Raw genomic sequence first — 19012 nt, forward strand, 5'->3', positions numbered from 1 at the left:
GGACTAACGTGGTTTTGTGACGCAGACGCAAAACCTTAATAAAGGCAGAGCATAATAGTAATGGATACATTTTTATGGCTCAAAAATACATTTAAAACACGCACTCTCATTATCACCAATCGTCACAAATCTGATCTGCAGCTCAGCCTTGTGGCGTCACGTGTTTGTCTTTTTGGAACTAGATACGTTGCGGCAGAAAATTCCAGGTAAAGCAAAAGCCATTTCCACGGAAGCAAACCCTACACCAGTAAACTTACACGATGCACCTTTAAATACATTGCTCTTATTCCACACAGGGTTTTTCAGTCCAACAAAGCAGCTCTGACAGGATGGACCAGTTTGAGTGAGAAACCTGAGGGATATAATAACAGAGCTGTTTGGCTATAGGCTCCTGTTGTTATGGGAGGTTCAGTCTTTTCAAACTCTCTGAGGATTATAGCACAGACACAAAAGTACACTGTCACTCTTATTTGCAGGATTCTACATGAGCGCGGATGTAGGTGTCTTTGGTCCGAGAAGGAGACCAGCTTTCTTCTCGTAGGTGAGTCCCAAATATTGTTCTTGAATGTGAGCTCTGTGACGTGGTATTGTGATTAAAGATTTTAGATTAAACGGAATTTTAAGCCATGTTATAATTTTGTTAACTCCTCAAAAACATACCTGGAGTTGAGTTTTGTTGCATTGACACTTTATTATTAGTCTGTACATCTCCAAAACTCAAAATGTTCCACTGTATGATGTCATGTAGTGGTAGTTTAAGTTAGTGTTACGACCCAGCTCGTTTGGGTGAGGGAAGTAACAAAAATAAAACCAAGATGTAAAATGGAATAAATTAAATTATGTTTAATTAACAGGAATGTAAAGGTAAATTAACACAAGACTAAAAATATACAGAAAACAACCTAAACTAAGAAACAGAACAACAGAATAAAGTTTTGTGCCAGAAAAGGGGTCACGCAGGCTCACACAAAAACGAGTGGTAAAATTTAGGGACACACACTAAACCAAAACACTAGTGATGTGACGTTTCGTATCAAGGCTTCGAAGCGTGTGTCGAGTAGAGGAGGGGGCGTTTCCGCGATGCGCGTATCAAGGCTTGGTTCATTTAGGGGAGGAGCTGAAAATGATGACGTCCGAAGCCTCGCTGCCCGGCTGTACCACGTGACTGATTCAGGAAGTGGTTCGGATTTTGCTGCGATTTCCATTTTCATAATTTTCAAATAATCATTTTTCCATACTGTATATAGATACACAGTTCACTGCCATCACTACAATATACATGTTTTGCCGACTTCTTTATTTTGCTGACAGTTTTATTCACAGGCTTTCTGCAAAATGCCACACAATTCAAATTCATGTCAACTGATATTTTTGTGTCCAGTAGACGTCCTGCTAGAGCAAATGAAGCTTCAAGAAGCTTTGTGCTAGAGTTAACCAATTGAATGAAAGGCTTCAATGCGTCATGAAGCTTCATTTCACTACAAAACACAAGTTCCCCAAATTAAACCACATAAACCCACAAACAGAATCGAGTGACCAAATCAAAAAAGGCACAAAACAGAACTAAACTAAACTACATACATGAAAACCAAAATGGCAGACTGGCCACCAAGGCCAGCAGCCCCGAACAGGTGCTGGTAATCTCCTTAAATAGGGGGAGGCGGCTGCAGGTGAGGTGGGCGTCGACCTGCCCCACCAATCACGGACCAGGGCTCCTGCAGCAGGAATCCAGGTGTGTCAGACTTATTTAGAACACACACAACAAATTGGAACTAAGGCCTGGGGCCGTAACACCCTCCCCCTTAAGTTACAAACTAGTTTTGTAAAAAAATAATAATAAAAGTGGATGTTATACTTACTAGGGGAGCAGGTGACTGAAAGGTGGAAGGTAAGTCAGAGCATGAGTCAGGGCTATAAGTTACCAGGGCAAGCAGCAGTGTTAGCTGTTCCACTACTCCAATGAGACGGGCCAGGAGCACGAGGAACCAGGCCCCATCCCAAGGAATCTGGAAAATGAGAGAAGCTCAGAAGGTGGAGTGTGAACGGGTGATCAGGCCGGACACAAACCACACCTGGAGCACCTCAAACGGTCACACATAACTGGCACCAAACGATAGTCACAGGCAAAATTAGCACCTGTTCCATCCAATCACCAAACCAAACACCCAATTCAAAATTTTGAAAAACTCAACTGAAAAACTTACCTAATACAAACCTATTAATCATTACCAGTTTATTTAAGGTGGGAATGGGTATTACTATCCCGGACCGAGTTGGCTACAAGTTTTACCTTTAGTTCAGTAGAGATTCATTCATTCGTTTTTCAATATAAAACCAAAAATAAGAAAATGAAAAAAACACAACAATTTTCTTCATTATTTGTCTCCAAAACCAAAATGAAAAAAACAGATAATGATTCGTTTTTTTTTTTTCAGTTTTCGATTTTGTGTTTAATGAATAATGGAAAAAAACGAATAACGGCTTTTTCCTGTTTCTGTGACTTAAACTGCGACACCAAACTTCTGACTGAAACAGGACTAAACCCAGGACTGAAACAGGACTAAACCCAGGACTGAAACAGGACTAAACCCAGGACTGAAACAGGACTAAACCCAGGACTGAAACAGGACTAAACCAGGACTGAAACAGGACTGAAACAGGACTGAAACAGGACTGAAACAGGACTAAACCCAGGACTGAAACAGGACTAAACCCAGGACTGAAACAGGACTAAACCCAGGACTGGACTAAACCCAGGACTGAAACAGGACTAAACCCAGGACTGAACAGGACTGACAGGACTGAAACAGGACTGAAACAGGACTAAACCCAGGACTGAAACAGGAGACTAAACCCAGGACTGAACAGGACTAAACAGGACTGAAACAGGACTGAAACCAACAGGACTGAAAACAGGACTAAACCAGGACTGAAACAGGACTGAAACAGGACTGACTGAAACAGGACTAAACCCAGGACTGAAACAGACTAAACCCAGGACTGAAACAGGACTAAACCCAGGACTGAAACAGGACTAAACCCAGGACTAAACAGTTTTCAGTCCTGGTCTGGTTCCGGCCTCAGTCCCGGACTCAGTCCTGGTCTGGTCCCAGTCTCAGTTCTGGTCTCAGTTCTGGTCTGGTCTCAGTCTCAGTTCTAAGGACTAAACCAGGACTAAAACAGGATTTAACAGGACTAAACCAGGTCTAAACCAGGACTAACCCAGGACTAACCCAGGACTAAACCAGGTCTAAACCAGGACTAAACCAGGACTAAACCAGGTCTAAAACAGGACTAAAACCAGGACTAAAACAGGATTTAACAGGACTAAACCAGGACTAACCCAGGACTAAACCAGAACTAAACCAGGTCTAAACCAGGACTAAACCAGGACTAAAACAGGATTTAACAGGACTAAACCAGGTCTAAACCAGGACTAAACCAGGACTAAACCAGGTCTAAAACAGGACTAAACCAGGACTAAAACAGGATTAAAGGACTAACCAGGACTAAACCAGAACTAAACAGGTCTAAACCAGGACTAAACCAGGACTAAAACAGGATTTAACAGGACTAAACCAGGTCTAAACCAGGACTAAACCAGGACTAAACCAGGTCTAAACCAGGACTAAACCAGGACTAAACCAGGACTAAACCAGGACTAAACCAGGACTAAACCAGGACTAAACCAGGACTAAACCAGGACTAAACCAGGTCTAAACCAGGTTCTAAACCAGGACTAAACCAGGACTAAACCAGGACTAAACCAGGTCTAAACCAGGACTAAACCAGGACTAAACCAGGACTAAACCAGGTCTAAACCAGGACTAAACCAGGACTAAACCAGGACTAAAACAGGATTTAACAGGACTAAACCAGGTCTAACCAGGACTAAACCAGGACTAACCAGGACTAAACCAGGTAAAACCAGGACTAAACCAGGACTAAACCAGGACTAAACCAGGTCTAAACCAGGACTAACCAGGACTAAAACAGGATTTAACAGGACTAAACCAGGTCTAAACCAGGACTAAACCAGGACTAAACCAGGTCTAAAACAGGACTAAAACCAGGACTAAAACAGGATTTAACAGGACTAAACCAGGACTAAACCAGGACTAAACCAGGACTAAACCAGGACTAAACCAGGTCTAAAACAGGACTAAAACCAGGACTAAAACAGGATTTAACAGGACTAAACCAGGACTAAACCAGGACTAAACCAGGACTAAACCAGGACTAAACCAGGACTAAACCAGGTCTAAAAACAGGACTAAACCAGGACTAAAACAGGATTTAACAGGACTAAACCAGGACTAAACCAGGACTAAAACAGGATAACAGGACTAAACCAGGACTAAACCAGGACTAAAACAGGATTTAACAGGACTAAACCATGCCGTGCGGATTGTGTCTCCTCTTCTTCTATCAATATTTTTTAATTTGGTTGAGTAAATTTGAGCTTTTTTATTGTCTTTTAGCAAACAAAACATCTTAAGTGGAGATTTCCTCGTCTTTGCTTCTCTACAGCAAATCAAGTAATCCAAAGTATTCAGATTACGTTACTCATTTTAAGTAATTTAATGAATTCTGTTACAAACTACATTTTGGGGTATGTAATCTGTAATCTGTAGGAGAATACATTTTAAAAGTCACCTTCCCAACACTGTTTATAGATTTCAATATTTAGTTTAGTATCTGATTTTCTACAGTTTTGACAGCACTTTTCAGATCTGGTATAGACTTAGTTTGGACAATTTGGGAAGAATGTCAAAAAGGAAAGTTGGCGCAGAGTTAGAATTTTGAAGACAGAAAAAAATTACAACTTACAAATTACAAATGGCTTTAAAATTTTAATATATAACTGATTAATCTTAACGTGTCTTTCAGTTTTTTGTTTATTTTTATCTAATTTTGATCTTAATTTGTCGAAATGCACAAATTCCTGTCACTCTCTTTTCCAGCTGCTGACGTTGTTGCCATGAAGTATGCGAAGTGCATTCTGGGTGCTGTAGTCCTGTTCACATTGTTAATAACACTAGAGGCAAGTTTAAGACACATATTTCCTCAAAAGTAAATACATCTCAGCTCAAGAACTATACTCAAGATTTGTGTACTTTTTGTTTAGATGTTAAAATACTCCAGACATCAACAGAGTGAGAAACTGGGTAAGCACGATCAGAAATAAGATAAAAAATACAGACGCGATCTTTTATTTTAAGGTTTTAATCTAGATCTTTTGTTGTTCAGATGAAAGTGTTTTAGATATTCTCTCAAGGCGACTCTGTGGTGCGGTGCCAGTTCCAAAACACATAAACCGCAAATGGCCCAGGTCCGGTGATGGAAACGTGTACGTGCCTTGTGCGATGGACAACAGCTTTTGTGAGTAAAAATATGCAGCATTATTGTTTTATTCAACCCATATTTTATTCAAACCACTCATGTGTTATTGTTGTTAGATACAATCTGTGTATCATTCGTTCATTTGTTTTTCAATATAAAACCAAAAAACAACTGTTTTCTTCATTATTTGTTCCAAAACCTAAATGAAAAAAAAAGATAATGATTCGTTTTTTCAGTTTTCGATTTTGTGTTTAAATGAAAAATGGAAAAAATGGATAACAGCCCTGACTGCGATGTCGGACTTTTGCACTGCATACGGACTGAACCAGGACTGATCCAAGTCCAGGACCAGACCGAGACTGAGACCGGAACTGAGACCGGGACCAGACCTGGACTGAGACTGGGACCAGACCGAGACCAGACCGGGACCAGATCAGGACCAGACCGGGACCAGATCGAGACTGAGACCGGGACTGAGACCGAGGCCAGGACCAGGCCGGGACCAGACTGGAGGTTCAGAGCCCACGGCAGGGCCAGAGCTCGAAGCTGAGGCTCGGAGTCAAAGCTCAGAGTCCGCTCTTGTCCCGCTCTTGTCCCGCTCTGGTCCCGCTCTGGTCCCGCTCTGGTCCCGGTCTGGTCCCGGTCTGGTCCCAGACCTGGATCAGGACCTGGATCAGTCCTGGTTCAGTCCGTACGCGGTGCAAACGTTCGGCATCGCAGTCACGGAAGTCACATAAACGGGAAACGGCCGTTATCCATTTTTTCCATTTTTCATTTTTCATTTAAACACAAAATCAAAAACTGAAAAAAAACCCCGAATCATTATCCATTTTTTCATTTTGGTTTTGGAGACAAATAATGAAGAAAACGTTTTTTTTTTCTTATTATTTTTGGTTTTATATTGAAAAATGAATGAACGAATGATACACGGATTAGATACTCCACCACCTGATGTTATGGTTCGTCAAGAATATTCCACAATATGACATTAAACTTCACATTAAAGGGCTCATGTTGCTCTATTTTCTAAACTCTAATGTAACGACTAATGTTGTTTCCTCATCACAAACACACATGGAGTTGTGTTTTGTTTCATTCACACACGTTTAAAGCACAAACACGGCATATTTAGGCTGAGTTCTGATTTGTCTGAAACGGAAAACGCTCTGTTCCACCTTGTGATGTCATGTGGTAAAAGAGGAAGTGCTCCGCTGTGTTTATGAACTCCATACACCTTCACTAGAATCACTTGGATAATTTCAGCCCTGGAATTGCCACTCTCCACTGAATTAAAGGTAAAAGGAGCTGTTAACTTGAAAACTACCACTTCATGTCATCACATTAACCTGGAGCAGAGAACTTTGATCTTTGAAGATGTAAACAGACTTGTGATGGAAATTCATACTGTGGAAAGATTTCTCTTAATCTGTCTTTGTGTAAATGAATGTGATTTCTACCTGAGACCAGAGCATCATTAACATGTGTAAAGGCTCAGCAGACACAACTGTCTCCACCCACAGGAAACTGGGTATTGTCTTAGAGTTCTTCAAATGTATGTTAAGTTGATCAACACCAGTCTCTGAAACAAAAGTCACTCTGCTTTGATATGTATGTCACTTGTATTTCTGCATAAATACTCAAAGCTCAAATGCTCTGGGGCAGATACTCGGGGTCAAATGGAGTAAGGAGACCCTGCCCATATCTGATGTAACAAGAATAAACCTTGGTCTATATTCCAAAAACTCGTTGGGCTTTGCTAATGGATTCATTATTTATCAAGAGATATGTAATTATTATTTTTTTCCCACAAGAAGACTAATAATAAAGGATTACTTGCACATGTGTGAATGAAACAAAACACAACTTTGAGTATGTTTTTGAGGAGGTAACAACATTACAACTTGACTTAAAGCTCACAAGAGTCTGTTCGTGTAATATAGGACCTTTAAACTGAGAGGTGTCACTTCTCCACAGATCTGACCTGTATGGTGACAGTCCCTGTCCTTATAGAAATTTAAATTTAACCCTCTCCAGGCAGGCGTTGCAGATTTGCAACAGCTAAATGCCTATTACCTACTTACTCCACATCCATACTTTATGAGCTTTTTTACTCGGGAGCCTTTTCTCCCATCCATGCTGATAAACATGGACAATGCAGACGGTGCAAGAACGGCTACACGCAAACGGCCTTCCAGAAGTGCAAAATACTTTTGTTGTTTACAAAGGATAAAAATTGTTTCTTGGAGCACCACACGAAAAAGTGATGTTGTTCTGCCAGTGTAAAGCTGTTACACTGTGCTTTATGTTTTCATTGTTATGAAAAGTGGTATACAAATAAAGTTAGCGTTCATATCATTTTCAATCTTCAGTGTTTATTTACTACACCGGACCAAATCTGCAAATCTAAAACATCCCAGAACGCATTGGATGTGAAGGTCTTTCTCAAAAAAAAGTCAGGATTATATATTACTACCCCATATGATCATCAGATTTTAAATTTTTTTTAATTTAATTTTTTATTTATAATTTGTCAAGTTTAAGGGATTGAATACCCAACACATCCACAACAAGACAGACTTAACTAAACACGCATACAAAAAAATAAAAATATATAAATAAATAAGTAAATAGGGGGGGGGGGGGGGGTATATATATCAGATTTTTCCTGATACCAAAAATGAATTTGAGCCTGAGAGGGTTAAAAGTTTAATGAAGTTTAATGTAGGGCTGTCACGGTTAGGGAATTTCTCCTGCGGTGTGATATAGCGGCTTAACACTGCAGTATGTGGTGATATCACACCCCCTCCCCACATCCCTTGGAGTTATAATATTTCCACTGAAAACTCTCAGATGATGCGCTTATTGTACAGATGCACGTGTACTTTGGTTATCACACGGATAGAGCGAATGTAGCGTGGGAGAAGTAACACTTGGCTGTGGAACAAGTGCCGCTGCATCTCTCCAGCTCGATTCAGAGTCCTGGACCAGGTCAGGTACCTGCGGACTTAAGAGAGAGAGAACCTTGAACCAGAGGAGCAGGGTGTCGGCAACAGCGCAATCGGGCGACGGCTGCACTTAACTCTGTGGGGCGCAGAGCTCTACATGCCGGTCCTTTCGCCTGCGGTCATCAGACGGTCTACGCGGGTGCACCTTAGTCCTGAGTTAGTCCTGAGTTAGTCCTGAGTTAGTCCTGTGTTAGTCCTGAGTTAGTCCTGGTTAGTCCTGTTAGTCTGAGTTAGTCCTGTGTTAGTCCTGAGTTAATCTGAGTTAGTCCTGAGTTAGTCCTGTGTTAGTCCTGAGTTAGTCCTGAGTTAATCCTGTTAGTCCTGAGTAGTCCTGTTAGTCCTGTTAGTCCTGAGTTAGTCCTGAGTTAGTCCTGAGTTAGTCCTGAGTTAGTCCTGAGTTAGTCCTGAGTTAGTCCTGAGTTAGTCCTGAGTTAGTTAGTCCTGGTTAGTCTGAGTTAGTCCTGGGTTAGTCCTGAGTTAGTCCTGGTTAGTCCTGAGTTAGTCCTGAGTTAGTCCTGTGTTAGTCCTGGGTTAGTCCTGAGTTAGTTCTGAGTTAGTCCTGTGTTAGTCCTGAGTTAGTCCTGTTAGTTCTGAGTTAGTCCTGAGTTAGTCCTGAGTTAGTCCTGGGTTAGTCCTGAGTTAGTCCTGTTAGTTAGTCCTGAGTTAATCCTGAGTTAGTCCTGGAGTTAGTCCTGGTTAGTCCTGGAGTTAGTCCTGAGTTAGTCCTGGGTTAGTCCTGGGTTAGTCCTGAGTTAGTCCTGAGTTAGTCCTGGGTTAGTCCTGAGTTAGTCCTGAGTTAGTCCTGGGTTAGTCCTGGGTTAGTCCTGGGTTAGTCCTGAGTTAGTCCTGGAGTTAGTCCTAGTCCTGGTTAGTCCTGAGTTAGTCCTGAGTTAGTCCTGGGTTAGTCCTGGGTTAGTCCTGTTAGTCCTGGGTTAGTCCTGAGTTAGTCCTGAGTTAGTCCTGGGTTAGTCCTGGAGTTAGTCCTAGTTAGTTAGTCCTGAGTTAGTCCTGGAGTTAGTCCTGAGTTAGTCCTGAGTTAGTCCTGGGTTAGTTAGTTTGAGTTAGTCCTGGGTTAGTCCTGAGTTAGTCCTGAGTTAGTTAGTCCTGAGTTAGTCCTGGTTAGTTAGTCCTGAGTTAGTCCTGAGTTAGTCCTGGGTTAGTCCTGAGTTAGTCCTGAGTTAGTCCTGGGTTAGTCATGAGTTAGTCCTGGTTAGTCCTGAGTTAGTCCTGGTTAGTCCTGGTTAGTCCTGAGTTAGTCCTGAGTTAGTCCTGAGTTAGTCCTGTTAGTCCTGGGTTAGTCCTGTTAGTCCTGGGTTAGTCCTGAGTTAGTCCTGGGTTAGTTAGTCCTGAGTTAGTTAGTCCTGAGTTAGTCCTGGAGTTAGTCCTGAGTTAGTCCTGTTAGTTGGTTAGTCCGTTAGTCCTAGTTAGTCCTGAGTTAGTCCTGAGTTAGTCCTGGGTTTTTCTGAGTTAGTCCTGAGTTAGTCCTGGGTTAGTCCTGAGTTAGTCCTGAGTTAGTCCTGGGTTTTTCCTGAGTTAGTCCTGAGTTAGTCCTGAGTTAGTCCTGAGTTAGTCCTGAGTTAGTCCTGGGTTTTTCTTGAGTTAGTCCTGGGTTAGTCCTGAGTTAGTCCTGAGTTAGTCCTGGGTTTTTCTTGAGTTAGTCCTGAGTTAGTCCTGGGTTAGTCCTGAGTTAGTCCTGAGTTAGTCCTGGGTTTTTCTTGAGTTAGTCCTGAGTTAGTCCTGGGTTAGTCCTGAGTTAGTCCTGGGTTAGTCCTGGGTTAGTCCTGGGCAGTGTTGGGAAGGTGACTTTTAAAATGTATTCCCCTACAGATTACAGATTACATACCCCAAAATGTAGTTTGTGATGTAATCCATTAAATTACTTAAAGTGAGTAACGTAATCTGAATACTTTGGATTACTTGATATTGTCATGTTTTTTAAAACTACATGAATGTAACAACCACATCCTGAAAATTCTTGTTTGTTCTGTTCAAATTGTCTGTTGAGCCAAAGTCTCCATGAATAAGAAACTGTTTGCCTTAGAGAAACAAAGACCAGGATATGTTAACATAAGATGTTTTGTCTGTTTAAAGACAATAAAAAGCCCAGTCTGTCCTTCACCATACTAAAAATATTATTGATAGAGAAATAATTTTTATATGAGATCACCTTAAATTATGTCCAACCTACTGTTAGGTGTCATATTGTTTAGACCTGGTTTAGACCTGGTTTAGACCTGCTTTAGTCCTGGACTGGGTTAGTCCTGGTTTTAGTCCTGGTGTTAGTTTTGGTTTAGAGGTGCACAGGAGGAAGGGCGGTTTATGCAGCGTACGCAAGAAAACACAGTCCACATGAGGCGCACGGGAGCACGTCTGTGTCCGTACAGTAACTACGGAAGGAGACGTGGTCCGCGCGTTCTCAGGTTAATGACGATGATGAAGGTGTGTGTTTGTGTGTGTGTGTGTGTGTGTGTGTGTTGTGTGTGTGTGTGTCCCCTCATGTGGCAGGTCACTATATGACAGTAGTGCAGATTTCATGAGCCTATGCAGTTTGTTTTCACCAGTGCCAGTAGCTCCGGTTTGACATTTAAATTGTAGGCGATTTTATATTTGTTATTTTCTTTTATATCTCACGTCGGGAGAAGAATTTCCAAGACACAAATGTGTTTTTACCTGTGCACTGCTGCTCTGTTCTACTGGCTCTTCAACCTCATTCATTGTTCATTCAACGTTAACATGACCTTTACATCGCTCTTATCGCTGTGTGGGTTTCCGGCAATGAGTGGAATTACAGAAATAAAAAAATAAATAAATGGGATGTAGCACAAAATGTGAAAACAGGAAAATACCGCCTTGTAATCCACTTATTTCAGCAAAGTAACTGTAATTAAATACAGTTACTCTGATTACGTAATGGCGGTACATGTAATCTGTTACTCCCCAACACTGGTCCTGGGTTAGTCCTGGTTATCATGGGCACACTCGAGGTCAGGTCAAGTTGGTCACGTGCGGTGGACCTCTTAGTACCGTGGTGATTCATTTTTGCGGTTATTGCGACAGCCCTAGTTTAATGCCCCACTGTGGAATTCGAGGTAAAACAAAGACATGCACATACAAGAAAAGTTACACAGTGCACCTTTAATACCAAGACAGCTTTAGTTTAAATTTAGTTTGTAAATAAAGAGGATTCAGCCGGTTAACATTATACTTACAGCTGCACTATGTCACTTTTTACTTGGGGGTCTTTCACCTTCTGATTTCTATGGATATGTCATTGCTCTGCCTGGAATATTCCACAGTATGGCATTAAACAGCTCAACTTTATATTTATTCAATTACAGGTGGTTTTATAGCCAAAAAATACATAGAAAAACAACATTCTGACTGTGAGCGGGGTCGCCTCTGTACAGATCTGACCTGTAACTTGGTCTGGTTTGGTCTCCATGAACATAGAAAGGTTTAATATACTATGGAACATTCCAGACAACGCAATAACATCACCACGAAGAAAAGCATTTGACAGACCCTCCACAAGAAAAGTTACACAATGCACCTTTAAATGGACTTTTGTATTGGGCTCGGGGTGATCTGCCACTACAACCCACTAGACTGACAATACAGATATCGCGATTTTTTCCGAAGTTAATCGAAATAGTGACTAGTCCGGAAAAAACAACACAAAAACGTGCAATGGAAGATGGGTGCGGCGACAGTTTAGAAATAATGAGAGCGGACGTATTTTAGGATAAGTTTAGAGAAAGTGATTTTATAGATTTCAAAGTGATGTGTTGAAGTTGATTATAAAGTGGAAAACAGCGATAGCGACGGACTTCGGGAGAATAGAACTGAGCGTCTGTGTGAGTCCTGCATAGAACAAACTATCTGATATACTCGATTATGAACAAAATTGCCCTGAAACTGGATGTTGCCCGCCAGTCCTTTAAAATATTTCAGTCTTTTTCCAAACGTATAACAGAATCATACAGAAAAAAGTCTGCACTCGAAAAATACCAAGATGACAAATACTGGACACAAACTGACAGGAAGAGTTTATTATTATATTATTATATTATATATAAACTAATTAGTAATAAGTTAAATGAAAAAAATGTATTGGGTGCACCAGAACAACAGTAAAAACAGGTGTACACTTGGCTATACTGTATCTGGTGATATGAAATCTGTTTAAATACTTTGACAAAGTATTTTTTAGTTTTTATGAATATAGTACTCAGAAATGCAGATATCAGATGCTGAATGTATTTCGACAGACCCTCTCACAGTGAGAAAAGTTGAACCTTTAACAATGATTTAACATGATTTCTCTGTGTTTTTAGCGAGCGATGCAAAGGCGGCGTTCGCGGTCGCTGTGGTTCTTTTCAACTTATCAACCTGCATCAGATTCATCGCCAGAACCAACGAGAGCGACTACCTGCACATACAGCCGTCCTCTGGGTATGAGACAGATGCACTTTTTTTTTTTTTTTTTACGTAAAATTGACTCATATGAACATAAAGTCGTGTTTTAATGTTTTTATCTCCTCAAAAACAGACCTGGAGTTGTGTTTTGTTTCATTCACACATGTTTGTGTAATTCTGCATTATTAGTCTGTTTACATCTCCAAAGCTCAAAACGCTCCACTCCACCTTGTGATGTCATGTCAAACTGCAGAGCTGAAATTATTCTGGTGAAGTTTGTGCACTAATAATTGGATAAAGATTTATGTTTTAAAGGCATCTAACTGTACCTCATCTAAAGCTTATTGGGCCTCTTATATACATTCTTTTAAATTTCTTGTGACTTCTAACCAGTGTTGGGGAGTAACAGATTACATGTACCGCCGTTACGTAATCAGAGTACAAATTATGAGTAACTGTATTCCGTTACAGTTACTGTTTCAATGAGTGGTAATTGGATTACAGTTACTTTGCTGAAATAAGTGGATTACAAGGCGGTATTTTCCTGTTTTCACATTTTGTGCTACATCCCATTTATTTATTTTTTTATTTCGGTAATTTCACTCATTGCCTGAAGCCCAAACAGAACGCGCGCAAATAAGAGCGATGGAAACGTCATGTTAAAGTTGGCGGTGTCAGTCACACAGTGGAAGCAGCAGTGCATTGGTAAAAACGCATTTGTGTCTTGGAAATTCTTCTCCCGATGTGAGATATATATATAAAAAAAAACAAATATAAAATCGCCTACAACTTAAATGTGAAACCAGGAGCTACTGGCACTGGTGAAAACAACCTGCATAGACTCATAATATCTGCACCACTGTCCATATAATGACCTGCCACATGAAGGGACACACACAAACACACACAACACACACACACACACACAAACACCTTCATCATCGTCATCAACCTGAGAACCCGCGGACCACGTCTCCTTCTGTAGTTACAGCGCGGACACCGACGTCTCGTGCGCCGCGTGTGGACTGTGTTTTCTCGCGTAAACCGCACTTCCTCCTGTGCGCCTCTAAACCAGGACTAACACCAGGACTAAACCAGAACTAACCCAGGACTAAACCAGGACTAATCCAGGACTAAACCACGACTAAACCACGACTAAACCAGAACCAAAGACCTGGTCTAGACCTGGTCTAAACCAGGTCTGAAATCAGGAGTAAACCAGGTCTAAAAACCAGGACTAAACCAGGACTAAACCAGGTCTAAACAACATGACACCTAACAGTAGGTTGACATAATTTAAGGTGATCTCATATAAAAAACAATTTCTCTATCAATAATATTTTTTAATCTGGTGAAGGAAAGGCTGATCTTGTTTCTGTCTTTTAACAGACAAAACCTCTTATATTAAGATCTCGTGGTCTTTGTTTCTCTACAGTAAACAGTTGCTTATTCATGGAGACTTGGGCTCAGACAATTTGAAGACAACAAACAAGAATTTTCAGGATGTGGTTGCTACATTCATGTCATTTAAAAAAAACATGACAATATCAAGTAATCCAAAGTAATCAGATTACGTTACTCACTTTAAGTAATTTAATGGATTACGTTACAAACTACATTTTGGGGTGTGTAATCTGTAATCTGTAGGGGATTACATTTTAAAAGTAACCTTCCCAACACTGCTTCTAACATAAGAGATAATATTGGGGCACTTCCTGTATTACTGCATGACATCACAAGGTGGTACAGAGTATTTTCACTTTGAGAGAAGAACTCAGCCTAAATCTGCAGGGTTTGTGTGTTAAACATGTGTGAATGAAACAAAACACAACTCCAGGTCTGTTTTTTAATCTGTGTATCATTCGTTCATTAGTTTTTCAAAATAACCCAAACTAAGAAAAGGAAAAAAAAAAAAAAAAAACAATTTTCTTTATTATTTGTTTCCAAAACCAAAGTGAAAAAGCAGATAACTATTTACTTTTTCAGTTTTCAATTTAGTTTTTAAATGAATAAAGGAAAAAATTCATAACCGCCGTTTCCCTTTTACATGACTTAAACTGCAATGCCGGACTGAACCAGGACTAAACCAGGACTAAACCATGTCTAAATCAGGCCTGAACCAGGACTGAGTGTTTGGACGGACCCACGTAGACTGTTGGGTGATCAGGACTGAGACCAGGACCAGACCACAACTGAGACGAGTTTTAGTCCTGGTTCAGCCCTGGTTTAGTCCTGGTTCAGCCCTAGTTCAGCCCTGGTTTAGTCCTGGTTCAGCCCTGGTTCAGCCCTGGTTTAGTCCTGGTTCCTGGTTCAGCCCTGGTTTTAGTCCTGGTTCAGCCCTGGTTTAGTCCTGGTTCAGCCCTGTTAGTTCAGCCCTGGTTTAGTCCTGGTTCAGCCCTGGTTCAGTTTAGTCCTGGTTCAGCCCTGGTTTAGTCCTGGTTCAGCCCTAGTTCAGCCCTGGTTAGTCCTGGTTCAGCCCTAGTTTCAGCCCTGGTTTAGTCCTGGTTCAGCCCTAGTTCAGCCCTGGTTTAGTCCTGGTTCAGCCCTAGTTCAGCCCTGGTTTAGTCCTGGTTCAGCCCTGGTTCAGCCCTGGTTCAGCCCTGGTTCAGCCCTGGTTTAGTCCTGGTTCAGCCCTGGTTCAGCCCTGGTTTAGTCCTGGTTCAGCCCTGGTTTAGTCCTGGTTTAGTCCTGGTTCAGCCCTAGTTCAGCCCTGGTTTAGTCCTGGTTCAGCGCTGGTTCAGCCCTGGTTTTGTTCGGCATTGCATTGTTTAAGTCACAGAAACGGAAAATAGCTGTTATCCATTTTTTCAATTATTCTGTGGAGACGAGAGTCGAGATCTGTGGAGAGGCGACTCCACTCACCGTCAGAATGTCTGTTTTTCTAGGTATTTTTGAGCTTTAAACTTGGCTTAATAAACTTAGTAACTGTAATTAAATAAATATAAAGTAGAGCTGTTTAATGTCATACTGTGGAACATTCTTGGCAGAGTAATGAGTAATATGTGACCGACCCCGAACCGGAAAGTTACGCAGCGCACCTTTAAAATCACAAAGAGCAGATAATCATAGTAATTTAAATAGTTTTCTCTTTCTCTGATCCGCAGGTGTAGGTCGCTGGTTGGACGTCAGGGAGGTCTTCAGCCTCTGGACCTGAAGTATCCCGAGTGTTTTGAAGTGGGCACCATTCACCACGAGCTGCTCCACGCTTTGGGCTTCCACCACGAACACAACCGATGGGACCGAGACCCCTACATCAGGGTGCTCTGGGACAACATCAGACCTCGTAAGATTTGCAACGTGACCAGGACCTATTAAAGTGCATTTGACAGATTTGATATTTAAAGGTGCATTGTGTAACTTTTGGAGGTTCCATCAAATGCTTTTCTTCATGGAGATGTTATTGCTTTGTCTGGAATGTTTCACAGTCTGGTATTAAACCTTTCTATCTTCATGGAGAGCAAACCAGACCAAGTTACAGGTCAGATCTGTGGAGAGGCACCCCCGCTCACAGTCAGAATGCCTGCTTTTTTAGTTATTTTTGAGCAGTAAACCACCTGTAACTGTGCAAATGTAAGTTAGAATGATTCTAGTGAAGGCGTATGGGGTTTAAAAACACAGTGGAGCAGACTGTTCTCTGTCTGAGAGAAGAACTCAGCCTAAATATGCAGGGTTTGTGTGTTGAACATGTGTAAATGTAACAAAACACAACTCCAGGTCTGTTTTTGAAGACTAAACAACATTAAAACAGAACTCAGATAACAGTGTAATACTAGGCCACAATATGAATGTCTGTGTTGATAGAATAATGTTTGAAATAAAACTAACCTTGCATCGCATGAATTGTCGCATGTTGAGGGACTATTTTCTCATATATCAGTCCGCCTCTGCCGAACTTTCTATCAGGAAGTACATATCACTGTTGAGGCTCAGAAATAAATCCTTCAAATGCAAGGTTGGTTTTACTTCTAAAATTATTCTATCAACACAGACATTCACATCGACAGTCTGGAGTAATAATAGTTTTGCCTCGGGTGTTTTGTTGAGTGGGTAAGACTGTTTTTAGCGGCAGGATAACTATGGCCATTGACATGCACTAGCTTAGCACCAGCGACCTCTGCAAATACAAGGACTGGATGGAATATTTAAAAAAAAAGTGGCTCCACACATCTCCAACACTCTGGCTCACTAGGAAATTAGGTCCTATGTCCAAAATTCCGGACTGTTCCTTTAAGTAATGCTTAGTGGTCTCATCACATTCACTAACATAAAAACCATCCACTTTTGAACCTCTGTGATTGGTCAATGGAGTATTTTATGTCCTGTAACACTACTTTTATCATACTTTTTGTAATTTTCTCTGCTTTTCTTGCCTGTTATTGTACATAGGTGTGTTCATGTTTTACAGGTGACAAAGGTGAATTTAAGAAGAGGCCCAGTCTGAACCAAATCACTCCATATGATTACAACTCCATCATGCACTACAACAGGTCAGTCTATCTGCATTTAAATGTTCGTTTGTTTGTTTTTTGTATATATATATATTTATAACCACATCCTCCCACCTTTTGCTTTGTTGAATAATATTTAGTAGATTTATTTCTTTAATAAATAATTCATCAATGTATCTTACTTCATTATTTGTTCTCTTCTGTATCTAAAATGAATAAAATGCACCAGTCAAGAGTTCGGACTCACCCTTTCAGTCAATGTTTTTCTTTTTTTTCCATACTACTTTCTACATTTTAGATACACATGGAGGACATCAAATATATAAAGCAAGATGTATGGAATTATTTAGTAAATAAAAAAGTGAAATAACAATTTTTCGGCAAAGCAAAGTGTGGTTAATTTGCCGATTTGGTTATAAAATATGTATCTATATAAAAAAAATTGTGGACTTAACTTTTTTTTTCATTGGTACATAATTCCATATATCTGACTTCATATATTTTCTGTATGTATATAAAATGTAGAAAGTGATAAACATAGAAAACAAAAATAAATAAATGAGAGAGTGAGTCCAAACTTTTCGATATCGAGGTCTGCTGTATCGATATATCGGCAAGAGTATTTTTGGGTATATTTTACAAAATTATTTTGTTACAGCTACAGTTTTGTCGCTTGTTTAGTGGAAGGAAACTCATTTATGCGACACATTTGACATTTTCACATTTTTGATGATTAAAATGTTTGTGTTTCATATGAACTTTGCACAAGAAGTGGTTTAACAAAGCCATGATTTAGTCTTTATTTTTTATTGAATTGTACTGAATCGAAAGTGCACTGTATCGAGATATGTATCGTATCGTGGCCTATGTATCGAGGTATGTATCGTATCGACAATTTCTGAAAGATACCCAGCCCTAGTGACAAAACACAATAATGAATGCTTTTCTTTCAATCCTTCTCGTTATTTTTCTAATTTAAAGGTGCACTATGTCACTTTTTCAGTTGGGTGTCCGTCATTGCTCTGATTCATATGTTCCACAATTTTATATTAAACACTTTTACCTTACATTTATTCAATTACAGGTGGTTTTATAGCTCAAAAATACCAAGAAAATGCCACAGATCTGTCCCGTTTGGCCTGGTTTGGTCTCCATGACGATGATAGAAAGGTTTAATACCATACAGTGAAACATTTCAGATGAAGCAACAGCATTTCCATGGAGAAAAGCTTATGATGACGGACGCTCCATCAGAAAAGTTACACAATGCACCTTTAACAAATACAACTGTTCTGTGTGCAGCCTGAGCAGCTCCAAGAACGGCCTGCCCACCATAGAAGCGTTGCGAGACGGGGTCGTGTTCGGGATGGCGAGCTCCATGAGTGAGTCTGACATAGAGCGGGTCAACCGTGTCTACTGCAGAGGACCCGATAAACCCACCATCTGAAATGCTCCGGGACGTTAATGAAGGAACTGTAACGAAAAAAACAAGAAAGCAAAACCATAACTTATTTCACTCCATAAACCTGCTGGCAGTGATTTTAACCCCTATAAATTCCAATGTAACGCTCAAGTTATTTTAGATTTTTTTTCTGAATTTATTGTATTTTGTCATCTACCTCATGAAATAAAAACAAAGAAAGCTGTAACCCACTCATAAAAAAAAATAAAAATAAATAATGAATCAGAATCAGTTTGTACTAACACTAAAATTCACCAAAGTTTAATAGAAATTCTGTCTAGACTTTTTTTAAAACTTCATTAAAAGTTCCTAAATTTTAGTCGTTTTGGCTTCAGCTC

The 19012-nt window shown here is 40.4% G+C and overlaps 1 protein-coding gene across 1 annotated transcript; it reads left to right on the plus strand.

The window, feature by feature from the left end:
- Positions 1 to 405: 405 nt before the first annotated feature.
- LOC129409145 (astacin-like metalloendopeptidase) lies at positions 406 to 18784 on the plus strand. The gene is made up of 8 exons (XM_055154285.1): positions 406 to 541; positions 4965 to 5044; positions 5129 to 5168; positions 5251 to 5382; positions 12683 to 12800; positions 15869 to 16047; positions 17170 to 17251; positions 18515 to 18784. The coding sequence occupies exons 2-8, from the start codon at positions 4982 to 4984 to the stop codon at positions 18657 to 18659; spliced, it is 759 nt and encodes a 252-aa protein (XP_055010260.1). The 5' UTR covers positions 406 to 541; positions 4965 to 4981; the 3' UTR covers positions 18660 to 18784.
- Positions 18785 to 19012: the final 228 nt, after the last annotated feature.

This window comes from Boleophthalmus pectinirostris, unplaced genomic scaffold (genome assembly GCF_026225935.1).
Source record: "Boleophthalmus pectinirostris isolate CB_2022bp ecotype Guang Dong unplaced genomic scaffold, ASM2622593v1 HiC_scaffold_19, whole genome shotgun sequence".
Classification (NCBI taxonomy): Eukaryota; Metazoa; Chordata; class Actinopteri; order Gobiiformes; family Gobiidae; genus Boleophthalmus; species Boleophthalmus pectinirostris.